This window comes from Mastomys coucha, unplaced genomic scaffold (assembly GCF_008632895.1).
Source record: "Mastomys coucha isolate ucsf_1 unplaced genomic scaffold, UCSF_Mcou_1 pScaffold21, whole genome shotgun sequence".
NCBI classification, from domain to species: domain Eukaryota; kingdom Metazoa; phylum Chordata; class Mammalia; order Rodentia; family Muridae; genus Mastomys; species Mastomys coucha.
In genome coordinates, this window is record NW_022196904.1 from 101,681,550 (window position 1) to 101,693,084 (window position 11,535).

At 45.5% G+C, this 11,535-nt stretch overlaps 1 protein-coding gene across 14 annotated transcripts in view; it reads left to right on the forward strand.

The window, feature by feature from the left end:
- Positions 1-11,535, forward strand: part of Tead1 (TEA domain transcription factor 1) — a 228,578-nt gene that overhangs the window by 174,874 nt on the left and 42,169 nt on the right. For 10 of the 14 annotated variants that reach the window (XM_031387919.1, XM_031387922.1, XM_031387909.1 and 7 more), the window contains 5 exons: positions 3,269-3,280; positions 4,018-4,152; positions 5,331-5,377; positions 6,222-6,283; positions 7,847-7,971. In XM_031387919.1, coding sequence (XP_031243779.1) covers positions 3,269-3,280; positions 4,018-4,152; positions 5,331-5,377; positions 6,222-6,283; positions 7,847-7,971 — 381 coding nt within the window. The remainder of the gene's footprint in view (positions 1-3,268; positions 3,281-4,017; positions 4,153-5,330; positions 5,378-6,221; positions 6,284-7,846; positions 7,972-11,535) is intronic. The other 4 variants (XM_031387910.1, XM_031387915.1, XM_031387913.1 and 1 more) reach the window with 1 other exon arrangement.

Here is an 11,535-nt window from a genome sequence, read left to right on the forward strand (position 1 = left end):
CGTTCCTGGTGTCTAAGGTAGAGTATAACAATATTGACTTCCTGCAGTGTTTCAAGATAAAACATTTCTCTCACCCTCTGTAAATCTCACCCTCATTTCAGAGACATCGAGAGATACAAATACATCTTAGAGTGAGGTTAATTTGATGTGTGAGTATAGCTCACATTTCTTGCATGCAGCAAAACTTACTGGGTCCATCAGCCCCTCCTCTTTTTTTATGAGGGTGAGAGGAGCCAACAGATAAAAGGCCAGGGTATTATCCTGTAGTGACCCAGGCGGGCAATTTACCCAGGCTTGACACTAGGGGTGATAATTTTTCCAAAGCCAGCCACCGGTCTCGGGGCTGCAAATGACAGCCGAGAAATCATCTTTTTCAACTCCCATCTCAAGGTAAGAGGGTCTGCGGACAAGATCTCACCCTGATTTTCACAGAGCCCTGCCAGTGCTTATTATCTGTCTCCAGGGTTACTTGAGATTTCACACCCCAGCCCCCCAACACACAGCATAGCCCTTTTAATTTTTACATGTATATTGTAGATGAAGGGCCACTGCTGTGAAATTCACTGAATAGGTAGGAATCACAAGAGAGGACGTTTTAGTCCATTTACAGAAAATTGCCCATTCTCAGGCAGGTGGGTCAAGTGCAGGAGCCACACTTAGCTGCCTGTCCTGACAGACAGAAAGCCAGGAGGTGCCCAGATTTGAACAAACTATTTGGTTACTGCTGATCATTAGTTCAGTGGCCTTATAGAATATGATGTGCTGGTTATAATGGAATTCACTAGCCACCCTCATAGTACAAATATACACATCTATAATGGAGCCAGAATATGTAAGATACTAAGGTGAAATTCTTCATAAGTGAAGAAAGTAAAAAATGTCACGTGACTTGCCCTAGGTAGGGAAGAAGCCAGGCACTTGACTTCCTAATTACTACCAGAAAGCTCTGGGTGCTAGAGAATCACAGAAAACAATAACCTGGCTCTCCTGCCTTTCAACTTTGTGTTTATTTATGCACCTTCCAGACAGCTGCCAGTAGTCATTAAATAGATAATTAGTTCTGAGGCTCTGAGAGTCAAGCAGCAGAGGGAATGGAGGTCGTATGCACACCCACCCTACTCCTACACCCACTGATTTCCTAGTTTCCAAAAAACAACAACAACAACAAAAACTAGAAAATGTGACTGGTGAGATGGCTCAGTAGGTAGAGGCACTTGCTCCCAAGCCTGACCTGTGTTCAGTCAGGGACTCACACAGTGGAGAGAACCAGCTCCTATAAACTGTCCTCCGTATGACAGGAGACAAATATACCTGGTAATTTAAAAAATTTTAAAGGAAAACTATCAATACTTCATGGATATTTTGAAGAACTTTTGAACATACCTAGCAAAGGGAAATGTTTCTATCAGGCCCTCATGTCAATAGGTCTTAGCGATTCAAGGAACTCACTTTTCTCTGGACCTGGGTTATGATTTTTCAGGTTACCCCAGTAATATGCACCAATCATGTTCTACACTGGGTCAGCATCTAATAAACACAAGAACTCGTAGGTCTCTGAGAAGCTGCATGACTTTCTCATGAAACAGAGCTAGGTCTTGAAGCACTTTTGTAGTTCTTAAGAATTCATACCAGCCGGGCAGGATCAAAGTCTGGGCTTCTCTTTTCCAAAGTATCCCATTCTGGGGCCCAAAGAAGATGTGCAGCCTGGGGAAGGCACCAGTGGCCATTCCTCTGCCGTTAACTCAGTCTCAGCAAATTGCCCCAGAGAGCTTTTATAACCTCTCACCAGGGGTTAAGTGGCTTCAAGGCTGGAGTCCAAAGTGATGGTCTCAAAGTAAACCTAGCCAATGTGTACTGGTGTCAGGCCTGCATCACTGTGAAGAGCCATGCTCACTGCTCACCCATTCCCTGCTGAGGGGATGGGTGGAGCCAGCTGAACCCACTGAGCTTTCTATGTGAGTTGACTGGCTCAGCTAGGCTCTGCTTTAGAATACGTATGAAAGCTTCCAGTCTATAATAAAATTCCATTTCCGTGGTGTGTGTCTGTGTGTGTGTGTGTGTGTGTGTGTAATTTTAAATTTTATTTGCATCAACTTCAGTTAGGCTTCAGGTTAGAGATTTGACTGGCTAGCTATCAGGCCTGGCTTGAAAGAGTGCCTGCTAGTGAGGAGCTATGAAACACCATTCTTAGTCACCGTAGGCCATTTTAGCAGGGACCAGCAAGCAAACAAGCATTCTCAGGCCTTTACTGTATCCCTGGTGCAGAAGTTGCCATAGCATGGCAGATGTTCCTGGTGGGCAGGTACAGCCTGGAGAGCTGACTCGTCCTCACTAGACTTGGCCTCACTAACACTCAAATACAAAGAGTAGACATGTAAAAACGCATGTTTAGCTCCTCCTCCTCCCCTTCTCATTCTTCCTCTCCAAGAAAATATTCTGTAATAGAATATTTTTTAAAAGATTTATTTATTTATCTTATGTATATGAGGACACTGTAGCTGTACAGATGGTTGCTGGCACTTGAACTCAGGACCTTTGGAAGAGCAGTCAGTGTCTTAACCGCTGAGCTCTCTCTCCAGCCCTGTAATAGAATATTTTTATTCTTTGAGAATCTGTCTCTTGACTTTTCTTAAAGAAAAAGTTTCATGGCATTCCTGGTGTGCTGGGGCAAAGTGGTGTCCATACTTTGGAGAATTAAGTGTGTCCTTGCCAGAAGCTTCCGGAATGTTTTCTAGTCTGGTTCTTTTTCAAGCTTCTCTTGACCTTCCCTTTGGCAGCTTGGCCTGTTTGCTCCTCACCTTTGGTTAGCTATGCAAACATGGAAGCTGCCTCCTGGCTGGCATTTCTGTTGTGTCTCAGCCACTGTGCTCACTGTAGACTCCTGAGCAGCAGCTGGGTGGGAGGCACCACAGTTTGTGTTAGTGTCACTACTTTGTTCCTGCTCCAGGGACCTCTGGGTTCTGAGTGTACCCTCAGATCTGCATGCACCCAAGAGTCCTGCCACACACAAGGCCTGACCAGCTCCATCTATAATGGGGACACCACATAGTCCCCCAGCCAGGAAGTTGGATGGTCAGTTCTATCAGTGGTGGCTATTCGATAGCATCTGGGTAGCATATCCCTGAAGTGTAAGAATTGACATGTTCACATATGCATTTTTTATGGCACACCAATGTTGTGTTTATATACATATGTTTTTTTAACTGAAGAAAAATAACCCTGCCTTTGTACGTGATCCTTTTAACAAACTGTTTATTGTTGTATCCAGGTAACAAGCATGGTAAGTATGTTCTCTAAACTGAGTATTTTATATTTTAGCTGTGCTTGGCAGAATTTTTTTTTTCCTTTTTCTTTTTTTGGCTAGCTTTATGTTACCAATCTTGGCTTTGTAGAAAAGATCCATTTCGGAAAGGAAACACTGTAGCATCCCCCACACTCTGAGCTTTGGTAAAGCAACCACTGTAGCCTTGGTCCCGTAGCATGTGCCCTGACAGCATGTTGCTTGGCTGCTCCCCTGCCCGGCTGCTGCTTTTTGAGCTGCCCTTCCACAGATGTCTGCCAGGGTTCCTGGGCCTTGAATGACCTCAGCAGGGGCCTGGCACTGTGGCCCAATGACAGCAGGCACCCAAATAGTGCTGTCTTCGATCTATGGATGACCCTACCCCTGCTGGTGACCTTTCACTTGAAAATGCGGTCACCCCACCCCTGGCATGATAAGCCCTTGAGAATTATTCTGGAGATAGAAATAATGATTATATTGTTTGACTTCCTATCATTGGAAAAATGGATCAAGGGTTTAAAACCCAACCTGGCCACTAGTTCTTGCTTGCTAGTAACCCTAGTTCTGAAAGTCAGAGTCACTGGCTCCTGGCCGTGTTGATTTCTCTCTGTGCATGTGTGCTTTCATGGCCCCCGTGTGGCTCTGTATTTTAGTCTTTGTGCTCGTGGCTGTACTGTTTAACCCACATGGTAGACATGTGTTCTCTATTAAGTCAGTGTGTCACTGTCATCTTCAAGGATCAGACTGCCAAGGACAAGGCCCTGCAGCACATGGCTGCCATGTCATCAGCCCAGATCGTCTCGGCTACTGCCATCCACAATAAACTGGGGCTGCCTGGGATTCCACGCCCTACCTTCCCAGGGGGACCGGGGGTAAGTTAATACTCGAATCACACCATGGGTGTGATGGTACAACTACTCAGGAGGCTGACTGAGGAGTATCACAAGTTTAAAAGCCTACTTGGGCTAGATAGTAAGTTCAAGGTCAGCTTGCACAGCTTGATGCAACCCTGTCTTCAACTAGGATGAAAAGGGACTGAGGATGTGGCTCAGAAGTAGAGCACTTGCTGTCATGAGTGAGGCCCTTAGGACTGTCCACAATATCACAGAATAAAAGGTAGGTAGGTAGACAAAGAGACAGATGATAGATGGATAGAATAAAAGATACATGAAGGATGGATAGAAAGATGATAGTAGATGGATAAATAGATGGATGATTGACAGATGGTAGATACTCAATGGATGGACAATGGGAAGAGAGATGTAGAAAAGGAGAGAAGAAAAGGAAGAAAGGGTGGAAAGGAAGAAAGGAAAAGAGAAAAATGGAAATAAAAGGGAGAGGAAATCAGTGAAATTTAAAGACATGAGATTAAATATCTTGTTTGTAGAGTCCCGTTTAGTTGCAACCCGCCTTCTCTTTTACTCTTTTTCTTGTTTCTTGGTCTCTATCTCTATCCTGTTTTCTCAGGGTTATTTTATAGCAACCAAAACCCACAGGGGCAAAATACTCTTTGTAATATTTTCATTTGTCAGCTCCCAAAGGCTGAGAAGCTATCTGTTACGACCGATTTCAGCCCAGATCCATCTTCAGTAGTCTCAGTTTCATGGCCGTTTTACAGATGATCAAGCTGAGGCTACTAATTATGAGACACCATTAGATGTGACATGGTCAGTTGGATAAGCAGTGATGTCGGGATTCTGCCAAAGGCCTTAGGCATGCTTACAGCAAAGACGAGTGTCCTAGTTGCTTCTCCACACTTTGATGACTTTGTTTCAATGTCTGTCCATTGGACCTTGGTAGCTATATAACTGTGGGGTATGCAGGAAGCCCTTGAAGAACAAGCTGAAGTGCTTCCACATTGCCTCTTGGACTTAGGAGAGTTTTCAGGACACAGTGATTAAAGGAAGCTCCCTGGGGTAGGCTATGGTCCTGAACATAGCACACTCCAGGAATCTGGTGTTCTTTAGCAGATGCTTATAATTTGAACATGTCACACAGTGTGCTTTGATGAGAACTCATAACCCTGAAGCCTTTGCCTCTTGCCTTCCAGTTCTGGCCTGGGATGATACAGACAGGACAGCCAGGATCCTCACAAGAGTAAGTCTTTGAAGGTCCCAGATAACAGAGGCTAGGCAGCTCACTCTCGGGGAACATTTTACTGTACCAAGCTTTCTCAGGGATCAAGAGAGGAGAGATAGTCAAATGGGAGTCTGAGCCTCCTTATGTTCCCATATTCCAGGACATGGAATGGGACCCACCTTTGAGAGTTTGCAACGGTATAGATTCCCTTTCTCCTACCTGCAATATTAGCAATGAGATAGCTAGACATTTGAATTAGGTCCTTTATCCTTCATGGCTTTGGCGGCAGCTCCAGAATCTTCCTCGCCTGAGAGAGGACAGCAAAGATACTGTCTCTTTCCATTATGGCTATCTCTGTGATAGGAGTGCCTGATAGAAAATCCCAGAGATCCCTTGAATCCAAAGTGCAGGCTCAGCCCACAAGAGCCAAGGGCAGCTTGGGGATAAAGCAGAAAGGAATTTTTTTTGTATATGTTTGGCCTAGTGGTCTAGAGATGGGAGACCCTGACTCATGGCCTCCTAAACCCTCCCTAGGCCATGATAGCTGATCTTGGTCTGTGCGGGGATGAGAAGTATGCTCCATGGGTACCTGCTACACTGTGGGAAGCCATGCTGACCCCAGTCCAGCTTATTCTACCCACATTGTGGGTGTTTGTATCTCAGTAGCCTGCTGAGTAGCCTCTCGTTTAGAAGTAGAAACTTCCTTTAAGTAGATACAGCTCTGCATGGAACGGTTATCCCACTGCAGGCAGAGATCTGGCAGATGGGGTGATTGGGGAGTCCTACTGCAGGCCAAGGCCAAGCCTGGGAAGTAGCCACCACTGCATCTGTAATTTTGACATGTCAACCATTTTTTCCCCAGCGTCAAGCCCTTTGTGCAACAGGCCTACCCCATCCAGCCAGCAGTCACAGCCCCCATTCCAGGTGAGTCTCCCTGCTTCTTGAATGAGGAGTGAGGGCAGCCCAGCCTCTTTTGTTCCAGTGCAGTGATATAGGTCTAAGCCACCAGCTGCCTCTCTTCTTTTCTTTAAGGGTGGGTCATCTTTGAAGCTTAGAAAAGTCCCAGGCATCTCCCATCAGGCCCTGAATTTCTTTATTCAAGAGTTCTTTCTCTGGGGCCTAGAGAGATGGCTCAGTGGTCAAGAGCCCCGATTGCCATTGTAGAGGACCTGGGTTTGTTTCCCAGTACCCATATGGTGGCTTACAAACATTTGTTACTCCAGTTCCAGGGGATACAATCAATGTTCTTTTCTTATCTGCAAGCATCAGGCACGCACACGGTACATATACATATATGCAGGCAAAACACTTAAATGATACAAATAAGTAAATAAAAATAAATTTTAAAACACCCCTGTCTTCCAAGAGCTCCTCCTGTGGGACAGTCAGGAAACAGGAAGCCTGGCCACTTCCACTTAAGACTCTGGGCCCCACTTAGAAGGGGAAGTTGTTGTGGTTACTCTCGTCATAAGCTACCAAATCATGTCATTCAGTCAGACAGATTACTTAAGCTTTCTTAAGTAGTGAAGTTCAGTTCCTCCTGTATGAGAGGGCTTCCGTGCAAGCTCCTAGCAGTAACTGAATCTGGCTGTTCCATCTGACTCCTCTCCTGGGCCCTGACACCCAAATGTGCCTAGGGTCATTCAGCTGAATTTATTGAGACTGTGTATAATCCTGGATCTTTCAGTGCCCCTAGTCAAAAAACGCATTCCACGGTGCCCAGTGTTTCTGTGAAGCATCCAGAGGGAATGTTCTATGGTGCTGGTGAGCACAGCCTTGAGATAGAAGATGAGCCAACAGAAGCAGTGCACTATGGGTCCTGGCTTAACAGCATGCCTTCACAAATGTTTCCCTAGATGTTTCTGCCATTCTCGGCTTGCTCCCCAGCCAGACCCTGTTACCCAGGAGTAGCTGTCAATATTAGTTGCTGTGGCAAAATATATATAAAAGCCACTGAGAAGAGGAATGGTTTGTTGGGTTCATATATATAGTTTGAGAGTATAGTCTGTCAAGGCAGTGACATCATGGAGGGAGGAGTGTAGACAGCACCTTATTATGTCCACTGGCAGGAAGCAGAGAGGTGAATGTTGATGCTCAGCTCTCTTTCGCTTTTTTATATTGTTCAGGACTCAAGCTGTGGGGTGGTGCTATGCACACTTAGGGAGGGTCTTTCCTCTACTTCAGTTAAATCTCATAGATGGTTTACCATGGTGATTCTAAGTTTAATCAAGACAACAACAGACATTAATCATCACAGTGTCCCCAGCCACAGCTCTTTAACTTTACCTGAAGCTGGCTTCATGATAGGCTTCATGTAGTCCGCTTTAGTCATTGTTTGCAAAAGCCCCAGCCTGAATGCCACCCTGCCTGGGTGCCAGCAGTGGAGGGATTTGTCATTCCTTTCTAGGTCCTCTGCATTCAGAATTCTGCCCTATTGAGGTCTGGAGGGTGCATGCCCTTGGGTAAAGGTGACAATTGTTATTTCAGGATTTGAGCCTGCGTCAGCCCCAGCCCCCTCAGTTCCTGCCTGGCAGGGCCGATCCATTGGTACAACCAAGCTTCGCCTGGTGGAATTCTCGGCTTTCCTTGAACAGCAGAGAGATCCAGACTCAGTAAGTATGCACAGAGGGGTGTGGCTAACAAGAAGTGCTTCTGTGCCTGCTCATGTCTTCACCGTGTGGTCTCTCCCTTACCAACCCCTTCCCTTACACCTGTGTGAAATGTCCTGTATAAAAACATATGGAGCCACCAGGCCATACCACCTCACTCAGGGAGAAGGATGCTGTTGGCAGATATCTTCTCATATCTTCAGATATGAGAGGTGGGTGTTTATTGCCCTGTAGACCATAAGCTCCAGGGAGTACTTTGGCTGGAGGGCAGGCCCTCACCAGGCTTGTATCTCATAAAATTTAACAACAGGGAGCACTTATTGAGCCTTCTTATGTGGCTGAAGGAATATAAAGTATCTGGACACTTAGATAAATGAGGACCCTGAACTTCTGTAGTCATATAGTTATATCTGTTGCGTTAAAGATTCATCTTAAAAGGCTAAAGGCTTAACAGCCAGTCACCATATTACCTGGCATTTCTAGCCCCCCCCCAAAAAAAAAGTAAAAAAAAAAGTAAAAAAAAAAAGCAATTATCTTCTTCAGAAGTAATGTTGGTGCTTTGATAGCTACTGTAGACTGCAGTGCCTTGTTATGTTGTAAATACCAGAGACACAGGCATCTGGACTCTATTTGTCATTTTCTTCTTTTCCTTCCCCGCCTACTCCATCTTGTACGCATCATCCCATGCATATGTGAGCCTCCTTTCTTCCTCCCCCCATAAGCCTGTAGCCTTTGTTCGCGCCCACTCCTTGGCTGTGAGTGTGAGGGATGCATCTGTGTGTGGGTGAGCCCCAGGCAGCAACTGAAACAATCATGAGTTAGTGTTTGGGATCCTCACCAACTCCTTTCTCCACACTCTGTGTCCCCAGCACTGACCTCTTAGGTGTGTGGGTCTTGCTATCATCTGTTATCAAGAGAAAGAATCAGAGGCTGGGCAAGGTGGCACACACAGAGGCAGGTGGATGCCTCTGAGTTTGAGGCTAGCCTGGTCTACATTGTGAGTTCTAGGACAGCCAGGGCCACCTAGTGAGACTCTATGACAGAGAAGTAGGAGAGGGCCGAGAGGAAAGCACACAGAGGTGAGCACATAGTTTGTCATAAGTGAGCATATTGTCCACTCCAATGCTGAGCATTAGAGGTGACCCTCCAAGCTTCTGCTTGGTTGGGTGCAGAGGTGCCCAAGGCAGAGGCACTGTACTACAAGTTAACAGAGTACATGGAGGGTTCCTGTGGGGGCCTCTGATAATAGTGATACCTGTCACTCTGAGGGCTGTCAGAAAACAGGGTTGTGATGGAGTAAAGTGGATAACAGAATGGAAGCTCTTGAGACCCGAGCAAGGACGAAACTGCCAGGTATGCTCTTCTCCAGTGGTTGTGATGCCGTCCTGGAAGGATGGCCTGCTGGGCTAACAGTCTGTATGAGTGGGAGCATTTTGATGACATAGGTCACCTCCTTGTTGTTTCTGCTTGGAGGCTGGCCTGGCCTTCCCCCTGTGTCTTGTGTTTGTTTCGGAGTGCTTTGCCATTGAGTCCATCATTCTGTCCTCCTCAGATAACTTCGTTTTCATCACTTTGCAGAGCACATTTGGTAACTTAAGGTGTACAGTTAGCAAACAGAAGGACTGGACTGCATTTCTCCTGAAGGGTTCTATCATCACACCTGTGCTGATGGACCCTTCTGAACCTCCTATGTGATCCTCGATAGGCCTAGATGAGCCAGGCTCTCCCCCTATGCTCGATTGCCGATGTTTGAAATGTGACTAATGGGACACATATCAGATTTCTTGACCACAATTCCTCAGTATGGGCTGGAACATTCTAGAAGCTTCAGATGCTCAATTCCCCTAGAGCCCACACACATTCCTCCCTTTATTTTAATTCAGAGTTTACATACTTATAAGTGGTTTTATACTTCACTGTTCAGGAAATGTAGATAGCACCATCCCATAGACCGAGCTCCCAAATGGAATAAAAAGGAAGTACACTGAGGGCCAACTAAACATAGTCTGCCAGGGCCTACTATGTGCCGATATAGAATAACTCTCTGCTCCTGCAGAGAACTCACCCCTCTACAACTCCAGTGCCCTCTTCTGGCCATCAAAGGCATGTGCATGTGAAGAGACATACACATAGAAACAAAATGAAAACTAAAATCTTTTTTTTTTTGGTTTTGTTTTGTTTTGTTTTTCAAGGCAGGGTTTCTCTGTATAGCCCTGGCTGTCCTGGAACTCACTCTGTAGACCTGGCTGGCCTCGAACTCAGAAATCCACCTGCCTCTGCCTCCCAAGTGCTAGGATTAAAGGTGTGCGCCACCACCGCCTGGCTGAAAACTAAAATCTTTACAGATAAAAGTTGCTTGATCTTTATTTTAAAATGTCTACCTTCAACACTATACAGGTAGCTTAGTTGGAGAGGGCTTATTGAGTATGTACATGCAAGGCCCTGGGTTCCACCCACGGCACCTCAGCACTCAGACAGTATAGTTTCAGACAATGACCTTCTAATGTATCTTGATGTTAGCTAGTCTCTCATTCCTTTGCACATCCATTTGCAGTTAAATATATACAGATGAGTTCACAGGGGCTGGGTCAGTTAGTAGAGTGCTTGCCTAGCATGCTTGGAGCCTTTGGTTTGATTGCCAGCATCATGTAACCTGAACATGATGGCATGTGACTATGATCCCAGCATTTGGGAGGTAGATACAGGAGGATCAGGAGCTTACTGTCGTTCCGTGGGTCCATGATGAATTGCAAGCCAACCTGAGTTGCATGTATAGAAGCTGAAAATTGTGTATCTTTCATTTTAGTGGAAACATGAGGGCCCAAAGTATGCTTTGTGTACTGGAGGAGAAAAGTGGTAATTGACTCGTTGAAGTGAGAGGGAATTATCCAAGTTATTCAGAGCATCTGAGAGCTTCTCAAGCACAGCAGCCTTTGCAGTGACCTCACTCGGCAAACGCTCTGTGCTGTCCCCTGATAGGCCCGAGTGCTGCTCCACAGTTAAGATCAGGCTGAAAAATTTGAGACATGTGGATGATTTCTTTGGTTCTTGAGACTTTGTGTGACAAAGTGCAATTAACTTCATTGCACTTTAGTTCTAAGATAGAAACATTAAGGTCGTTTAAACTACTCTGTTGGTCTATTTAAAAAAAGTTTGAAAAAAAGAAAGTTTGGAAATAGTCTAAATTTAACATGAAACCGTTAAACACATTAATTTGATAGGGAAACCAGCCAAGTGGCCAATAATAAATTAAATGTTGCAGTTGGAGTCTCTGAGTCTTTGCTCCATGTCAACCTGCAGGCGTAGTTCTTGTGTTTCTCTGCAGCAGTGTTGGCTCACTTAGGTCACGAGTGGTAATGTCCTCAGTGCAGGCTCAGGAGATGGCTCGAAGCCTAAGAACATTTTCTGCTCTTGCCGAGGGTTGATGTTAAGTTCACAGGCACCGTATCAGGCAGTTCACCAGGGTCTGTAGGCACTATGCTCGTGTGTACATCCCTACACAGAGACAGATACAGGTGCCTATCCATAATTGAAGTAAAATGAATCTTTTTTTTTTTTTTTTTTTTT